Here is a 20,027-nt window from a genome sequence, read left to right as displayed (position 1 = left end):
GTCCTGAGTGGTACTGGTCCAAAAAGCTTGACAGAATGATTTCTAGGTTTGTACTGCCCTCAGTCAGGAAGGATGGCTAGATTCAGTCCTTTTATGAGGTTGGCACTAACTAAGGGACTTGGGGTTTAGGATTGCTGTGGGGAATCAGGCTGTTGCTGGAATCAGATAGCTTGGGAGTAACTTAGTATATCACTACCAAATGGGCTGGGGCACAGAAACATCACTGAGGTCTCTCCTCTTGGTACCTTTTCCTGAAGGTGCCCCTGATGATGAGAGCCTCCATTTGCTCATATCACTACTAAAATTGCAATCTCCCCTGACAAGCAGAAGTCTGGGGCACTGCTCAGCAGGTACTCCTACCTATTGCTTCATTTTTTGAAGCTTCTTAGTATAATACTGGTCAGTCCAAGACAGGTCACATATGTGACTTCCACCAATTTTGAGTTCACCTCTTCAGGTGTGTGGTTTTAGAGGTATCTTTCTCACTTCAAGTCTGAAGAACTCAACTTAATACCCTTGTGGTTTTTTTGTCTGCTTGCAAACCCTAGACAAATTCAGGAATTTCTCATCTTGCTCTGTGTTGTAGATGCACATCCTAGTGTTGAAACAGGCTGTATGTGTCTGGTACCATAGGTCCATAGAAGATTGTATCCGTCTGCCTCCTGATACTCTAAAAACAGTAAATGCTATTAATACCTAGAAATGCTATCTGTATAGAGGTACTTTTTACTTTGTTCAGCAAATAACTAAGAACTTGTAAAATAAGGCTTTTGCTGATTCTTTACTAATGCTGCATCTCTGTACATACCAGTAGTAGAGCCCAAAAAGCAATGCATTGACTGTGAGTGAGAGCCACACACTCCAATTTCCCAACCACAATACAAAATTCTTCCAAGATTGTCTCATTTCCTTTTAGAATTTGATTTTCTGTTTAGCATATACAGAAGTCATCTCAAAATACAAGGTAATGAATTAAGTTGTTTGAATGCATGACAGTTGTGTTACTTAGATTGTATTCCTACACTCTTGATTCTGATCATGACAAATGTGATTGTTCAGATTGATGCCTTGGAGACCATTTTGCAGTCTGTCCTTGAAGCCAAACCTGATCCAGAATCTGCTGAAGAAGCCAAGAAATTAGAGCAGAAGTCGCAATGTGCAGAGTCAGAAGAAACAGAGCAGTCTAAAGTACCTGAGTACTACAGCCGATTCAAGGTAATGCAGTTTAATTTCTCTAAATATTCTAAGCTGTGGTAGATCTCTGTGATGCATACTAGAAAATACAGATGCTGACTTACTATGGCTGGTAGTCTGACACCCTTTCATTGTCAGGAGTTCTTTCTTTCAGCATCAGGAGTTCTGTTTGGCATTTTTGAAACTAATGTCACCTTACATTTTCACTTCTCCAAATGGGAAGCAGCAGCCTACAAAGACATAAAAGCTCAAGGCTACTTGTCTTTTGTCTGTCTGCTGGAATTTTATCTTCACTTTTCATACATGAAAATGATAACTCCAGTCCTGTTTGCAAAAGTGGAATGTCTTTAGAGACCTGTTATCTGACCTTGTGTGGGCTCTTGCTCATTAAAATAAATTTTAATGGATGTGAGACTACCCTGAATTTGTTGTCCATTTGTGTACATTATAATTATGTAGGAATGTTGTATCTTGTACTTTCAGACTGGAGAATTAAATTAGGTTCATATAACCTTACTTTTATCTTTAGATTGTTATCATCATACTGATGATAACATTAAGAAACACAGAAGGCTGTTCATTAGGGTACGTCTATATAATAAGTGCATTTAATTTGATCATCTGATTTTATTTGATCATCTCAAAATTAGCTAAATGAGCTAATTTTACTTTATCAACTCTGATTTGTGCTGTGGTAAGAATCAAGTACTTTAGGTTGAAACTTACCTGCTTACAGTTCCAGGAGCAGTACTCTTTCCATAACCCATCCGTTTCCATTGTTTCTGCTGGATGGCTGTGACCTTGGACAGTTGTGCTGGATACAGACTGTTCAAAAGAAATTTCAAAAGTTAAAAGACTAGTATCCTATGGTTTCAGCTCACACACACACACACTTTCTCTTGCTTTAATTTTTACTTACGTATTGGATATTAAACTTGTTTTGTAGACAGTTAAAACTTTTTAATGGAAATGTTTGGGAATCATTGGATGCTCAGCATATGGTAATGCCTGGATGAATTTCAGTGAATTAGGTAAACACAAGTGTTCTTTGAAGGAGGGAGTGAGAAGTTTTTTATGTGTCTCTTATTGTCCATCCATTGTCTAGCCTTGAGGAAAATAATGCAGAGTGCTCAAAATGAGGTCTGTATATCAAACTGGGGACTAGTGCCAAGAACCTAGTTTTCACCTCAACCTTTCCACAAATTGCATAATTAATCCTAATTCAGGCATTCCCTGGTGTGGCAGTGACCTTTGGCCAAAAAACTAGTCCCAGTGTTTAAAATCTGACCAGGAGAGTCTGAATATTAGAAAGACCATGCCACCATGTGACATCCAGGCATCCAACAGTAATAAGCCAAAATTTCTGGTTGTGTGAATGAGGAAAGGAGCTCATGAGTTAGAATGCCATTTCAGCTAAGCCTGAAGGAGTTCCTAGATTCCTCTCCCAAATCCATTAGGCCGGCTGTAGCAACACTTCCCAGGTGGCCTGGGACACTTAGGTGTAGTTTAACGTGCACTAGAAATCCTACAGGTGTGAGGGAAGGTGGCAGCTCTGAGTCAACCTGGTGATGTGTGCATTCCCAGCTGCTGTCCCAGCACAGATCATCTGTTCCTTCTGTGTAACCCCAGCAGAGGTTTGCACTTCTGGTGCTGAAAAAAATCAGTTGCACTTTGTCCAGCCCTGCATTAATTAGCCTGGATGTTCCAGTCTTTCTCCTTGACCTCAAATCCAATTGCTTCTGCCTCCTGGACTCCCAATTCTGCTTCACAAATCATATGCCTCAGAATGCAAGCAAAAGTATATGGGTTTGCTCCAGACATACACATGCTCTTCCATGGTACTCCATGCAATAGCATCTGTCTCATGCCAACCTTCAGAACATCCATTTGTAAAATTCCTGAAAAAGGCATGGAAGTCTTACAGATACAGATACTTGTCTTTGCTTCCACTAAAAAAAGAGGACCTAAGGGCATTTGGCTCTTTCCACAAAAAGCTGTTACAGCTGTAATCTAGACTCTGACATTCATTTGTGTTCCAATCACCTGTTTTAAAGATCCTGTATGCTGAGACTTACTGCTCACTGTAGTGTTCTTCAGGCAATTCTTTCCATCTGTGTCAACGATCAGTCAGCGGCAAACATTTTATCACATAAATGCTGGGAACACCTTCTCCAAAAGCAATGCACCTTCTTCCCTAACTTGTCTGCATGCAGAGGCATGGAGACTGCTTATAAAAATAATGATTAAAACATTTAAGAATGTGCTCTTTTAGTACCTCTGGGACATACAGCCTGCTTTCCTAAATCAGTATTACTAATGTATAAGAGAAGAGCAGGAAGTATTCCAGGATACCAATGATACTAGTAATGGCTTAGGAGACATGACCTGCTAGTTTACTGTTTATTGCCTTTCTGTGTTTCAATTTCCTGTGTTTAGGGAAGATGTTTCAGCCCCTTTTGAGCACATGGTAGAGTTCAATAGGAAGAGTGTGAATGATCTAAACTAGTTACATATCTAATCTATGAACATAGTTGTCAAGTTTCTTCCCCAAACTCAAGCTGTACAATCTCTTCAGTTTTCTCACTGATGCCTTGTGTACCTACTGAGACTAATACATCTAAATACTTTATTGAGTCTGGTTTTAGTTCATTAGCTTTGAAGACATTGGCTTTGTCTTCATTCTTTATCATAAAATCAAAAAAGAGACAGAACCAAATATGCAAGCCACTCAGAGCTGCCTCTGTAGCATTTTAAAGAGTCTTTAATCTGCTGTCTGTCCAGTTCAGACCTCCGAGGTAAAACACAACAATGCCTGCCAGTTATGTTGGCTGAGGGACAGAGAATTGGAGAGGCTGAGGGAGAGAGAAGTGGAGAGGCCTCAGAGGAGACATAATAGTTTCCTGCCTAAGAGCAAGGCAGAGCCTCCAGGTAGGAGCTATGGGGGTATGCATTTGTAGATGATTGCCAGCATGAGCTTGGGTAAGAAGGACACTGTGGATCAGCTGCATAGTGCTTAAACTTTCAGTGATAACTGGAAGTCTGGATATCTGCATGGCTCTGGAGCTGCCATTTTGTTTGGAGGAGAACAATCCCCACATCTTTGTTCCATTGTACTGCAATGCAAAACAAGTTTCATTCAAATGAAGCAAATACAAATGTACCTTTCATTAGAACACATACTTTAAACATTTTTGCAAGTGCTGGGCTGGGTAAAATGTTTTATTTAAAATAAGGGTTGGGAAAATGTATTTTCACCTAATGGATGAACAAGGGATAAAGAATTTTCCAGTGCTGTATCATCTTCTTCTTGGTTGTGTATCTGCACTTTTAAGGCAATTAATTAGAATGTTAAGGAGCTATCAGGCTAAAGATCACAGAAAGCCAGAAACAGTATCACTGGATGATTCATCATCTTAAGTGTATTAACATTTTATGCTGCAGGAAATCTATATAAGTAAAGCTCAAGAAAGAAAACTGGAGTTCCTTTCTGAGGCTTTGCTTTGTTTCAGTGTGGAATATCCCTGAAAAAATATCTCTTGCTTTAACAGTGTTGTATAATCTGCCGAAGTGTAGTCACACGTCAGGCACAGTAAGTTTGGAAGAAAAATTATGGGAATTACTTAGTATGCAGTTATAAAGAGAACATTTGAAGTGATGTGCACCTGTTGGGAGGGATGCTGATGCAGACAGTGTGGATGAAATCATGCAGTTGGTTTTGAGGCAAGACACAAACCCAAGGTATCTAAATAATACTTATTGTGGTTGACTGGTCAATTGATCTTTGTTAATACCCGATAACTGAACTTGTAAAAAGAAGAGAATTTGAATAGTTAATGAAAATGAAATTTAATTGGTTCAGTTTTGTTGCTATAAAGACAAACACTCTAAAGGTTAGTATTTCAAGAAATGGTAGCAGCTACCACAGTTGAAACACTTCTTTGTGATAGTAACCTGGCCTGTATAGCAGCAGCAGCAGCAGCAATACTACTACTACTACTATTAATATTAAAAATAATTCAGTGATATGTTGGCTGTAGAGAAGTATTTGTGTCTGATTGTTTTGTGATTGACGGGCTTTCTCCTTGACACTCCTACCAAATCTCTTTTTCTGACAGGAGCTGTACTCCAAACTGCATTCACTTGGCAAGGTTGAATCTGAAAGCCTGTTAACCCTGACCACCCAACTTGTCAAGGAGAAACTGCCAGAATGTGAAGTGGAAGACATTGCAAAATACGAGCAGAACCTCAAGAAGTGGGAAGAACTACAAGTACTTCTCATTGAGAGAGAAAGAGAGATGAGAGAACAGGCTAAGCAGGGAATGGAAGTTCAGAAGCTAGCTAAAGCATCTGCTTAGTACTGGAACTATGAATGCAATGGTGTGCACTTCTCTGTCAGTGAACTGAAGTGCTTACCATTATAAATATTTCACTTCAATCATGCTGCAGGTGTGACTGCTGTATGCAAATTAAGCATCCCATTTGCTCTGTTTCCTGAAGTAAAGCACATGTGGTTTAGAAATCTTCATCCTGTATATGCTGTGTTTTCTTTCTACCATCAGCCAGGCAAGAGATGGGATAGAGACAACACAAAGAAACAAAAGCATAAGGACTAGCTTGCCTGTGATGAAAGGTCTAGAGGGTGGAAAGAACAAAAGAAAGGGGAAGAATTTCAAACACAAGTTGTTTCAGTAGGGGTTTCTCACAGGAAAGAATGCCTTTGCTACTCTGAACTGCAGACACTAAGAGGATTAACATATATTGATTGGGTTTTTTTCTTTTTCCCAACCCATTCGGAAAATTCAAGCTTCTGTGTATGGACTAAGAAGGTAGGAAGCCTTACTTTAGGCTATTTTTAAAACTACAAAGAGTTTCAGCCTAGTGAGTTAGCACTTGAGCATGCATTCAGATGTGTCTTTAAAGATGTTAGAAATTTCTGCATTTACTGGTGCGGCTTTGCTCCATTTCTAGACACGAGAAATGTGCAGTCACCTCGGCACACACCAAGGAGCCTCATACTGCAGTGCGCTTTGCTTTTATATTCTGGGCACTGTTTCATTAGGTTTTTGACCTAATTCCCTTCACGGTCCCATGCCCCATTCTTCAGATCAGTAAAACAATGTAGCTATTCACAAGAGCACAAGGAAATGGCAAGGGAGGAAAGAATCATAGTGCATTGATTGTGGTTGTGATGCATCAGCATCCATCCCTTCATACATTCCCACTGAATCTTGTCATCTGCAGCCAGCAACTCTTTGTAGGGCATAGTGGGACAAGGTCCTTTAAAACAGGAAGACCTGAGCAACAGCCCTGCTGTAATTGCAGTTTGTTAAGGCAACAGCAATGTTGTCTCACTGTGCTTTACCACAGGGTCTAAATAATAAAATTTATAATTTTATAATATGTTTTAAAATTAATAAAATAAGCATTTCAAGTTTTATTGTGCATCTGTGTAGTTTTGCAGTGATAAAACTCACACCACAAACCCACTGTAAATCCAGTGAGAACATGCTGCAGCCCTGTGAACCTTGTTTTAAGTGTAGGAAAGGATACGTTAAATACACCAGACACCTTTCTTAGAATTCCCAACAAACACATTCAGAGTCTGCTTGCTCTTTGATGTCTAGGAAACCTGATACTAAGGTCCTTGACCCCATCTTGTCAGCAGCTCCTGTAGTTTATCCTATAGAGCAATAAGAGAGTGCTGTGTCCAGCCAGGTAAGTGGATGATTTTTTAGCTTGTCTAGCAGCAGTTTCCTGGAGAACTTTTGAGAAAAGTCTCCTGAATGTTTTTTCTCTTTCTTGGTGTAAACACCTTCTGATTACTAGGAGAAGTTAGGGAGCTGTGAGGAAGGGTAGAAGGCCAAATGCACTCCTAAGAATAATTTCCTTAAAACTGGTGTCCTAAAGGGGTCATAGTCACTCCTAATTGAGACACAAGAGAATGTATTGTCCCTTCACTGACCATTGTTTCAGTTCTTCGGTTTCAGAGCATGATCTGTAGCTCCAAAGGTTTTGTGATCACTCCTCCATCCAAATTCCTGTATGAGCTTCTCTCTACAGGCATCAGCTTTTGGGATCTTCACTACACTACAATTTTACACATTTCTCCTTGGTTATTGTTGGCCTCTTGTCAGCACAAGGAGCCTGTTTCTGTGGGCTCTTCCACCCTCCCTCCCCCAGCCTGCTGGTAGATACAGCAGGCTGCTAATGCTAATTGAGCTCCAGCAAGCTGCCAGCTGCTGTGTCCCTGCTGTCTCACAGGGTTGGGTTCACTTCCCCCACAACTACCCCCTTTCCCATTTATTTAGACTTAACTATTACAGCAATAGGAGAAAAAAAAATCGTCCTGTGAGCTTTGAGTAGCCTGCTAATGAATATTATAGGTTGCCTCTTTGTTTTATTCCAGGCATGTGGGTTGGAATCCTCTGACCACAGTTCAAAGCATTAACTTAAACCAGCAGATACAACCTTTCGCTGCCTTTTCCCTAGTCTACTCTCATATCCCCCTCTGCCCCTGGGAGAAGGATTTCTTTGCAAAATGCTTTGCAGGCAGCAAATCAGATTCATCAGCCAGATGAAGGACATCAGACCCAAGACGTGCAGCAGAGGATCTAGATTATTTGTGACATGAACCGAAAGCCAAACCCTCTAATTTATCTGTCCCCTTGGTATCACTCTGAGTGAGATACTGGTTTTGACACTTTGACCAGCTGGACCAGCTGCACACTAGGGACCTTCTTCCCCTTAGGACCCAGCTAAGTATTCTTCCATGGTCCAGTACTGTACTGCTCCTCCCCACCATAGGTTTCACTATGGTCTCAGCAGCGAGCAGTTTCTAATGTTTTGTCTAGTCAAATGTTTTCACACCCAGCAAATCCTTACATGTCCAATATGTGTACCTGCACCCTCCTGAATTCTCCACGAATCCTCATTCCTTTTTGATCTTACCTGTGATTCCCTTAAAGTTCCTACTATGTATATCACATTTATTTGTTCTCCTTTTTCATGTCTCTGCGCTGCTTCCACATCTCAGTGGTGCAAGCAGCTTTGGGGTGCCAAGTGCTTGGGCATCCTGAGGTTTGAGGACTGTGGGTACAGCTGAATCTCAAGATGCTCAAAACATGTATTAGCAAAGGAAGCTTGAGGGAGGGGAAGAAGGTACTCTCTTCTTTGGTGCCCTCTCCTACCTGCTGGCTTTGAGCAAGGTCAACAATAAGACAAATTGTGAGACAAGCTAATTCAGAGACCAGTGCTGTTCAGGCATATGCTTGTCCTTCCCAGGAAGACACATACAGTAGCTCTATACCGAATGCAACAGCATGAAAAATCAACAGAATGTCAACTAACTTGGCTTAACTTTCCTGCTTTTCTCCTTCCCACCTCAGGAAATCTAAGACTTGATTATTTGCCCCCTTGTATGAATCATGTTGCACACAGAACCTGTTTTTTTACCTGCTTTTTAATTAATCTGAATTAATCTTACGAAAGAAGTTTGAAGCAGCACCTAGGAGTGAAACTGGGCCCCAAGCAGTCAAAAGCCTTTCAGTCCAAATGTCTGCAGCCATGTGTGCTCTGCTGTGTTCGCCGTCACCTGCTGTGATGCAGCTGTCCACATTTAAAAGGAGGAGGGACAGGGAAGTCATATAGCTTCTTTTGATCTGCTACTGCTTAAATGTGAACTCTCATACTAAAGGAAGAGTGTGGATGTGTGTATATGCATATTTTAAAAAATAGTTTTGTGTTCTACAAACACAAAAAGCTCTGAGTTCATCCAGCCCTGCTTCCTCATTCTTGATTTCGTGTTTGATGCAAGCTCACAACCCAATGAGCACTTTCTCACTAGGATGCTCTCCAGCTTTTTGAAGCATTTCTGTTTCTTGCTGTCCTGTTTCAGACAGCTGTCTAGACCTTTCTATACATGAATAGGACTGGCTAAATGCTTACTGGAGAGGACAGACCAAAATCTTAGTAGTAACACTAGCTCATATTTTTGAAACACCTCTCCTAGAAGTGTTCCTTCACATCCTGTTTTCGTTTGACTACCTCTGTGATTAGGATTAAAGCTATTGCAGTTTTTCCCTTGTCAGTATATTTCTAAATCACAGTAGTGCATCTTTCTTGCAAGTTTTTGAATAATTTCCCTGCTCCTTCTCCTGATGTTTTTATTGCTAAAGGCAGGGGAAAATCTCCCATGAGCAGTAGTACATTGGCTTGCCTAGCGACTGAGCTGTGATGAGCAGCCCAAATAATACCTGACTGGTAAGTGTGCATGGTACAGCATTGCCAGACTTGTATGTGCCAAACAGTGTGAAGAGCTCTCCCATGTTTTTCCAAGTCTGGGAGAGACCCTTCAACAATACTAGCCAAAAGAAACAGAGGCCAATACAAACGCAAAGCCTGCTCGGTATGTTGGTAAGCATTTGGCTGCTCTTAAAAGACAAAAAGCAGCATCCCAATTCAAACGTATAGCAGACACCAAGTATGCTGCCGCTGAGGCAAGCAAATATGTAACTCTTCCTCCCTTGAGTGTTACTGGCAGAACAGTTCCAGCAAAGCACTGAAGGTCATTATTCACAACAAGAAAATTACATATTTATACCCTTGCATCTCACATAAATGTTGCCAGAAGCTTTGCACAGATGGGCCATATTTATGGTAACGCCTGACCTTGCCAAGATAAGGTTACAAGATGCTTTCAGACCGGGTCATATGTTGTGTCCTAGACACAGTGCTGGTGTCAAGCACCTGTTCATTCCCTAAGTGGCCTTGTCCCAGCTGTTTGCCTGCCCATCCCAGAGTTCTCTGGTCACCCTTAAACGATAGGACTAGGATGATGACACTTGCCAGCTTTGGGTGAAGGTTGACTGGTACAAGGAGATTTCTAATCTGAGCAGTCATCACTGTGCTGTTGAGACAGACAGAAGACAGCTGGGGGCACAGGTTAGCAAGTGTCCTCTCTTCCCCTGCCTCATCAGGAAGCTGGAGTTACAAAAAGGAGTTGCACCACTGATTTAAAGGGATGAAAGATGTAGTCCACTAAACAACATCCACTTTTGCTGAGGTTCCTGGGTCAGTTTATGTACAAACTACAATTCGGCCCTGCAAAGTATATTTGAATATTTGAGCACATCTGTGGAGAGCAGACTTAAATTTACCTTTCCAGAAATTTAATGATAGGAGCTGTTGAGATGAGGAAAAGGATTTTCAACTGTAAAAGAGAAACTACTGCTATACTGCTGACAACCTGAACTGGTGACAGTGACTCTTTCATAATAAAACCATGGAGAATGAAGTATAGGTCAAAAATTAGTGACAAATCATTAATTCAAAAGGAACTTTAGATGCTAAATGTGGTAGAAAACTGTGCCACCTACTCTGCATCAGTATCCCCACAGAAATCAAAGTTGTCACTGAACTCAGCTAGCAATTGCATAGTACTGGGTCATGCTAATCTTAAACCTTTCTGGTGAACTCAAGTCCATTCCACCCATTCCAAATTGAAAATGCCCCAGGCACAGAAATAACCTTAGAATTAGAGGCCCAGTGACAAGCACAGGGCAAAATTCAGCTTTCAATGTGTCTTGCTCATTGCAAATCTTGACAATCCTCCCTTAAGTGATATGGGCAAAGAAATTTTCAAGCCTGTTCTGATCCTTACACAGGGTAACTCCTGGTATAATTTCATGTTTGGAAACTGTAAACTCTCTGTGGGTATACTGACTTGCACTCTTGAGGAGGATTCATATTAAGTATTTAATTGGCTCAGTGGTTCAGTTTATCTTCAGCTGTTAGGAAAGTAACACAGGTAAGCAGAGGTAAAATAACATGAGGTTTGTAAAAGCTCAATCAAAATTATTTTTGGGACCTTAAGAGGTACAGAGGATGCAACTCGAGTGCTTATAGGAATTGTTATGTATGTTTAGCTTTGTTTATATTAGAGTATATGCTCCAGATATTTCAATTATTTTTTCTGTGTGATTCACAAGCACAGGTGATGGACCAATCTGCAGTATGATGTGTAAATCATGCCATGAAATTGTTTTAGCAGTGGAGCTGGCATCAGATGCACAGTCAACCTCCACCTTGCCAGCAATTCATACTGGGGTTGGTAATGCAGGAATTGTTGAAGTGTAGAGAAGCAGGTGGTAATGATCTGTGAGGACCAGCAAAAAATGCTTGTGCAGACTATAGTACCTGCTGATTTAGTTCTGTATTTTTCCTCTGGATTTTGTATCTGGTGGAAAGTATGCTGAACGTAACAGCCAAAAAACCAGCAAGCAGAACTGATCAGCCAAAGTCTTCTGCTATCATGAGGGCAGTCAGCATTATGCAGCTTCTGGTAGTTTTGGGCTCAGTCTGAATCACAGAATCTCAGAACTAGCTAGCTTGCAAAAGATTTGAGAAATAGGCTTTGACATTAGCAAATCCAATGATGACCTAATACCATCTTGTCCACTAGACAATGGCACTATGTGCAACACCCAGTCTGTTTTTTGAGCATCTCCAGGGAAAGTACTCCACCACCTCGCTGGGAATTCTAATGCCCAATCACACTTTCTGTGAAGAAATGCCTTTTAATGTCCAGTGTAAACCTCTCCTGATGCAGTTTAGGACTCTGTCCTCTTGCTCCGTCACTGAATGCCTGGGAAAAAAGCTCAGCTCCCACCTGGCTACACCCTCTTTCAGGGAGTTGTAGGGAGGGACAAGCCTCCTCTCCTCCAGGCTAAAAAAGCTCAGCTGCCTCAGTTGCTCCTCACAGGGCTGAAGCTCCAGATCCTTTCACCAGCTCCATTGCCCTTCTCTGAACATGCTCCAGCACCTCAATGTCCTTCCTAAATTGAGGGGCCCAGAACTGGATGCAGGATTTGAGATGTGGCCTCACCAGTGCTGAGTACAGCAATCCCTGCCCTGCTCCTGCTGGCCACACCATTGCTGGTCCAGGCCAGGATGCCATTGGCCTTCTTGGCCACCTGGGCCCTGCTGGCTCATCTTCAGCTGCTGTCAGCAGCACCCCCAGGCCCCTTTCTGCCTGGACTCTGTCCCTAGCCTGGAGCTCTGCCTGAGGTTGTTGTGGTCGAAGTGCAAGACCCAGAACTTTTCTTGTTAAACCTCAAATTGTTGGTTTCTGCCCATCAATCCAGCGTGTCCGGGTTCTTCTCCACTGCCCTCCTACCCTCCAACTGATTGACACTTGCTTCCAGCTTGGTATAATCTACAAATTTGATCATGGTAGACTCAATCCCCTCGAGCGTGTCCAGGTTCTTCTCCACTGCCCTCCTACCCTCCAACTGATTGACACTCGCTTCCAGCTTGGTATACCCCTCATATATACGTATATATACCCCTCATCAAACTCATCAATAAAAATACTAAACAGAACTGGGCCCCAACACTGATCCCTGTGGGACATCACTAGAGCACAACTGGATACAGCACCATTCACCAGCACTCTCTGGGCCTGGCCATCCAGCCAGTTCTTAGCAAAGGGTACACCTGTCCAAGCTGTGGGCTTCGAGGTTTTCCTGGAATGTGCTGTGGGAGATGGTGTCAAAGAGCATGGTGCATGCTAGTGCAGACTGTGGAAGATGAATAGTGACTACAACAGCAGGCGACGGTCAAAAACTGCTTGCTGAATGAAGGACATGGGCAATGCTTAAGGGCTCAGAGATGCTTTAGAAAGCATCAAAAGAGTTTTGTTGCAATGTTGGGCACAAGCTGGATCTATGGCATATCACTGTAGTTGTTAATCAGAGACTCCTCGATACCTCTTTTTTGCCACATCCTGGGTGTCTTAGGTTGCAAATGCAGGGTGTGGCCGGGGTGTGTATCCTATTGCTGTCTGTTAGAGGTGGAGCAGTTATCTTCTGTATTTGCGCCACCTGTTAAAACCAGGTGGGGCAGTTTTTCTTTATCTTTTCCACAACAAACCTTTCCTGTTATCTTCCGTTAATGGGCCCCTGAGTGCCACTGCATGACTGATAAAATTACATCATTCCATTGTGAGATGCTCTGCCCAGGGGGAGGAGCCAAGCATTCCTACCTGGATACAATCTGACATTGGAACACCACAGGCAGCCTTTTCCACTGGATTCCCAGAGTCATAGCTGTCTTCTCCACTGGATTTCCAGAGGAAGACCAGGCCCATCTACACCACCACTGGACCATCAGAGGAAACATACTCCCTTTCTATAGGCTCATTGTTTCAACAGAGCCTCATCTGTCACTCTAGGAAGACTGCAGCCAACATGTAATCAGACTGCTACCAAGACCCTGGTCATATTCTGACTCTGTCAGTGTTGTTTTGTATTACTGCTTTTTTTTTTTTCCTTCCGTACCTTTGGCTGAGAGCCCCTTAATTTCAAAAGTATAGTAATTCAGACAGAGAGGCTTTACATTTTCCATTCCAAGAGAAGCTCCTGCCTTCTTTTGCAGACACCTGTCTTTTCAAACCAAGACACTGGGAACAATGAAAAGCTAAAATTTCCTCCCATCCACAGAACATTAGAAATCAAGAATGAATAGTCTACTGGTCTAGGATGCCACAAGATAGAACCCCATTTTTTGTAGACTGAAAAAATCTGAGGAACCATCATGTTCCCATGGAATCTGAAATAATATCTCATAAGCTGATTGAATTTGTTAATCTGTGTTGAAGAGAAGAGCTTTCATGTGGCATCTACAAGCAATAAGTCAAACACCACGCACCAGGCAGGCCTGGCCCCTGTTACACCTAAGCAAATCCAGGAACTTTGCTAAGCTGCAAGGAAATGACTGGGATTGAAGCTTGACCTGGTCTTCTTCGCACAATCATTTTAATATATTTTAAGTAGCATCAGTTACTCTACAACAAAGTTTAGAAAACCTTGATGTACACATATGCAGAATTATACTTAGGATATAAGATTTGCAGCACTTGACTTCCCTCATCTAGTCATCATTTTTCCCTGTTTCACCATGCTCAATCCAATTCAAGCAAACTACAGCATTTCTTATTGTCATAAGAAGCTAGAAAGAAATCCTTGGACTCTGGAGATGAATAAGGGCCTGCAAAAGAAGACTGCCACCTGAGGGTGAAGGACATCCCACAGGATCTCTGCTTCTCCTGGGAGTGAGCACCCCTTGCATTTTGCTGCCCCAATCTACCTCCTTTCATGCCATCACCATTGACTGTGGCAATCTCAGGACAGCTGGCATTGCAGCAGCAAGCAACTACAAAGGCGGCAAGCCTGATGTTACAGCATCCCTCAACAGCACTAGAGGAATTCTAACATTTATAGAGTAAATAACTGAACTGAGGGCTCAGCTTCCCCACATGCTCTGTCCCCTCTAACCAAGATGAATGGGCAGTGACGGTCAGGAAGGCTCCATGACTACTAGAGACAAGCTACACACTCTTGTGGAACTGCTACGACTTTGGAAAAGACCTTATGGTGTGCTCAGCTTGATGTAACTTTATTTGGCATCATCTGTGACTGTGTACTTATTGAAAATGAGGTGTTTTCTCATTCTGCTGAGGAATACAGGAATGAGAACAACAATGAGAAGCCATGTCATGGTACATCATGGTAATGTTTCACACCACAAGATAAAAGTATCCTTCCACATTTATTTTCCAATTACTAAAGTGAGATTGGGGTTTGTCTGGCATTCAAATAATCACTGATCTTCAGAGAAAAACCCCCATAGACTAGGTAATCATGACTAAGAGAAAGGGAGAACTTAAAAATACATACATACACAAAGACAAGAAACATGTCAACACCACTTTACCACTTTTGTATTTTATTGTGGAACTGAGTTTGATTCCTTTACATCAAATATCCTCAATGGAAGAGGGGATATTGCACACAAATATCATAAAAGCACTACATATTACTTTCACTGGAAACTAATTTTCTACATTAGATATGACTGGATAGAATAGAAGTGATGCAGGATAATAAGACATAATACCATACACAGCTGCAGACTGACACAAACACCATTCAGAACAAGAGAGAGGAGGTGTGTGAGGTGCTTCTCAGCCAGCCACAAGACTTTCTTTCCATAGTTTGGAAGATAATGGCTGCATGCAAATGCGTGAAAGCATATTTCAGATTTTGTCTTTTACACTGAGATTACAGCCCAGTCTTGAAGAGGTAGCTCCTGCCTTCTGGAGCGCTTAGTTAGCCTAGTAGAGAGAAGCTGCTTCTTAAATTTTTTTCTTTCTATATTTTATGCCATTGTTTTATCTAGTTACTCTTTTTTTAGAATTTTTTTTGTAAAGTCACAACAAACAAGAGTTTTTTCTTTTTTTTTAAATTTTAAATAGCAAACATTTTTAAACCAGGTGAATTATATAATTGCATTCTAAGAAATGCTTACCTCTAGTTGATTTTAGTGTTTTGTTCAATTATTAAGTGAAAAGATGAAAGCTTTTCTTTCAAGTGTAAACATTATATTTTTTCATATTCTAGTAAATCCAGACCAAGAAAATTACTATTTCTCTCAAAAGCATCATTACTGAGCAAGAACCTCTGGCGACAGATGAACAAAGAGAAGCGCATGACAGAAATGTTCCAAATGCACAGCAAGTGCTCTTTGGAACTCAATTGCTTGTGTTGGGAGGGATTGAAAATTCAATTAACAAATTTATTAAATCTTAGTAAAAGAGTACCAGAACTCTCCTAAAATGCATAAGCTATCATAGACAATTAAAAAAACCCCAACATTCATATACACAGTTATCTCCATTCACCACAGTATGTAAAATAAGTAAAAAAAAAATCAAAGGTGATTTCTATGAAAGATGGGGTGAAAATAGAGGTCAATGAGTCAGGCCCACCACAGGACTTTGAAAAGGCATGCAAGAGAGGCCCTGTCGAAGTTCAAGAGTGGGATGGGATCCCCAAAGTTAATTCTTCATTGAATTATATGAAGCATTATATTAATAGCATAAAGTTCATGACTAGGAATGCTGTTATGGGTAATACCATCATTGAAATGGAGTGTTCTTTGCACTCAGGTATTGAATCTTTACAATTAGAGTAATCAATAACAAACCATGCTCCTAGAAATCTATGCTGATCAACAGCACTCATCGTTAATGTACACAGTACATTTTGATGACTGTTACACTAAACTAGTTGTGTAGTACTAGGATTAGCACAGGTAGATTAGATCCACAGGCAGGAAAGGCATTAAGGGCAAGGAGGAGCCAATGGAGGAGCTCATCGCTGTGTTGAATCTAGGTGCCATTGCCATTTGGAAGGGAGTGGATGGAACAGGCATTACATTACCTCAGAATTGCCAGACCACGGTTTTAATATTCTTGTAGCAGCAAAAAAAGCAAATGTACATGTAACTGTCTAATTATCATTATTATTTCAGAAGTAAAACAAATGTTTCAGCCATCATAAACTTGCTTGGGCATATTTAAGGCTTGATTCCAATTTAATTTACAGTAGGATCAGATGACTGTAACTTCCCTGACAGTAGTGAAATTGCTCCTGATTCACAGGAGTAAGTGGCATAAGTGAGATTAGTCACAAAACCACTGCTGTACTTAAAACAAGTTTCTACCAAAGCAGAGATACAAACCATTTCAGGTGTTGTCAGAAAATCAGAAAATCTGTTCCCACCCACTCAAAAGGTTTGAATTCTGAACTATATAATAAAATAGATAAATCAGAAAGAATTGTAGAAACAGTACAACTGTTCTGCCAAAAATTTTGCAGAACATATCTGCAAAATTATACAACATAGTCTGCAAAGATATCCCATATCTTTGTAGACTATGTATTACAAAAGCATTTTTAAGTGAATGATATGAGCCCAGCAAACATGCTTGTTTTCACAATACATTTCCATCTGCCTTTTGTGCCATAGTCACTCTGAGTTATTCTTAACTACTTAAAAGGTATAGCAATAAATAAAACAGCATTGCTAGAGAAACCTAAAAAAAGAGAAGACATGAAAAATAAATCAAAACCCCAACCACTGACAAACAGTAATTCACAGCATTAAATGGGCATGAGAAGCCCACATTTACAAGACTCTAAACCAGTATTAAAAAACCCTCATAAAAATTAGGAGTGCAAACTTACACCTATTAAACAAAAATATGCTAACAATGTAAAATTGAAATAAATTATAGGTAGAGAAAATAAAATGAGGTCATAGTTCACTACATTGTAAAACTTAACAGCCATAATGGTGATTCATACAACCAGCACATAACTCCATGCTGTATGCCTTCACACCTTCTTAAATTCAGATTTGCAGACCTTCTGCGATACAACAAGACTTTTTAATTGGGGTAAAATTTCTGAGAGTAAAAAATCCAAACTGTCTTAAATCACAGAGCAGTCGTGCTGTTCCTCTGCAAGCAGGCTTAGAGAAGGAAAAGAAGGGAGACATGAAGAAGGAAAGGAAAGATAGAAAAAAAGAATAGTAAAAGAAGAGACAATGAGAGGAAGAGGAAAGAAAGTGAAAGAGTAAAAAAAGAGGAAATGAGAGGAGGAGAGAGGAGTAAAGGAAAGAGAAGGAGGAAGGCAAAGAATAGAGGAAAGAGGAAAGCAAAGGGGAAGAGAAGGGAAAGTAAGGGAAGGAAAAGGGAAGAGAAAGGACATTTAGCTTATTGCTTGTTCTATCCTCTTCCAAGATCTTGTGAGGGTTGAGAATGTAGGTTATAACCTTTTAAGTATTGGGCAATCAACTTCTCAAATCCCATTTTCTGTCACCATCAACAGAATAATTTTATGAGGGTATCCTTCCATACCCGTCTCCTGCAAAAGGTATTAACAGCTGACTGTTTTCAATAAATTTTACCTCAATATCAATTCTCACTAGAATCTTAAACAACACTACTCACTTATCTTACAAAACTACTAAAAAGACTGCCTTCACCTGAAAAATTTTTCTTTGCATTTACCTGTAAATGAAAATGTTTGTTACAAGTCATGTATTAAAAGTTCATGCAGCACTAAAAGGAAAGGCTTCTGTACATTTGTTCCCATGTTCACTCTTAAATTAAACAAATAAAATCAGGTAAGACAAAGGAAGGCTGAATGCTGTACAGGCTCACAGGTAACCTTTTCCATCATTCTGAATGTTTCACTAAGTTTTGTAACTCTGATACTAGACACCACTTCAATCTTGCTTCCACAGTACGAAAGGAGCCTTCACAAAAAAGCTCATCTTGCCTTGTTGAGCTGTCCAGGTGCATCTATGAAGTGTTCATATAACTGATGTATGTAATTCATAGCACCAAACCATTTGACCAGTCAGATAAGTTCCTAATACCACACATGCACACTCGTGCTTCTTTACTGGTGTAACTATGATCCTACACAGATGTTTTATAAATTTGCTGTCTCAGCATTAAAAAATAAGTGCATCAAGTTTCTTTGTACATTCAAGTCACTTTCTAAGGCAAATTGTCTACTGTATGTACTCCCGACCGCTTTGGTATTTTGCTTCAGTTAATCGACAGTGGACATGGGTGTTCAAGCATGTGGACTGGTCAGTTCTGGCTGGAGTGAGTGGGCTTTCGCTGGAAGCATGCCTTAGACCAACAATTCTGCATGTTGTAAGAAAGGTTTTAGACTTCTGGATGGGGTGCAGGCTACATGCATATTTGGCCTGTGATTGTTACGGTGTGTCAGTATGCAGAGTTCAAATTAAAGTGGAAAGCTGCTGATGAGTGATTAGGTCATACATCCCTTCCTAGCCATGTTCTCTTTCTTTTTATGTTTGAGCTAACTTAATTCTTTAAAAAAAGGATCCCCATAGTGATAGCTCATATTGATAAAAATTTAAAAGTTTCTTCTCATGTGAGAACATAAGCAGACTGTACTAAGCGATACATCTATTGCCATGAGACTAATGCAGACCTAATAATTTACTACTTTCTCCTCCTACTCCACTCTCTCTTTCTCTCTTTGTGTTTCTTTAGAGGGCAAATGCCTCTACCTGGCAAAAGTCAATTGGGGTTGCTAGTGCATGGTTTCAAAACGTTCAGTGGAGATGCAACTGGATCTGTATTTTCGCAGTAATTTGTACTCTACCATGGGAAGACTGTTATTTTCCCTTAGCAACCAACAAAGACAGAAAAATATATTAGTGACTTGCATCACTGTGACACAGTATAGCATTTGGCAGGTATATAGTTCAGCAGTTGAAATAGATTACTTGAATTTTCAGGAAAGGTGTTTTTAAACTGAAGAATTTCTGGAAACAAGTTTAATCTTGAGATGCTCCGTCTTGTTCTTACAGTTCAATCTTGCATGCAGGGAAAGACTCATCTTGCATAACAACAGTGCTGCTGCTTGCCAAAACCATGATGTTGAGATCCTGCTGTTTCTCATGGGTTTCTTGATACCATTCTCTCATCACTTCGGAGTCATGGGTTGGGATTAAAGTCACCTGCAACATGAAATAAAAGTCCTATTGAATGGACCACATAAACAGTTGATATGCAAAATGTCTTTTCACGAACACCCAGCCAAAAAGTATATTTGGAAAGAGTGAATTTTTATGCAATAAATACTTGAATAAATGGATGGATAAAAAGAAATCAACCTGTAGGTAAGGTAGAATGACTGAAAATAAGGTTTATCAAAATAAAATGTTGGTTTTGTAAGGTGCTGTTCATAACTATGTAGTTCTTGGCTTTCACTATTGTGTATTGGCTTTTTCAAATTATTGTTAATCATTGTGATTTTGATATAGTACAATTTGTAATCACTTTTAAATGCATTTAATATAGTATAATTTGTCAGCTTTTTCTGGCCAGTGCCTTGGTCCCTGTGTAACTTGTATATTTTAGTATGATAAACATGAATTATAGTTTA

General features: G+C 40.4%; 2 protein-coding genes across 2 annotated transcripts in view; one reads left to right on the top strand and one right to left on the bottom strand.

The window, feature by feature from the left end:
* Window positions 1–5,724, top strand: part of MRPS27 (mitochondrial ribosomal protein S27) — a 41,994-nt gene extending 36,270 nt beyond the window's left edge. Inside the window, exons 10-11 of the mRNA XM_039729611.1 lie at window positions 1,060–1,215; window positions 5,310–5,724. Coding sequence (XP_039585545.1) covers window positions 1,060–1,215; window positions 5,310–5,549 — 396 coding nt within the window. The 3' untranslated portion in view covers window positions 5,550–5,724. The remainder of the gene's footprint in view (window positions 1–1,059; window positions 1,216–5,309) is intronic.
* A 9,223-nt stretch (window positions 5,725–14,947) lies between these two features.
* The window catches only part of MAP1B (microtubule associated protein 1B), a 71,515-nt gene continuing 66,435 nt past the window's right edge, over window positions 14,948–20,027 (bottom strand). Inside the window, exon 7 of the mRNA XM_039729801.1 lies at window positions 14,948–19,599. Coding sequence (XP_039585735.1) covers window positions 19,444–19,599 — 156 coding nt within the window. The 3' untranslated portion in view covers window positions 14,948–19,443. The remainder of the gene's footprint in view (window positions 19,600–20,027) is intronic.

The sequence above is a fragment of the Passer montanus genome, unplaced genomic scaffold, assembly GCF_014805655.1.
Source record: "Passer montanus isolate IOZ18808 unplaced genomic scaffold, ASM1480565v1 scaffold7, whole genome shotgun sequence".
Classification (NCBI taxonomy): Eukaryota; Metazoa; Chordata; class Aves; order Passeriformes; family Passeridae; genus Passer; species Passer montanus.
Note: the sequence above shows the minus strand (reverse complement) of the source record. Positions and strands in the feature narration are given on the sequence as shown.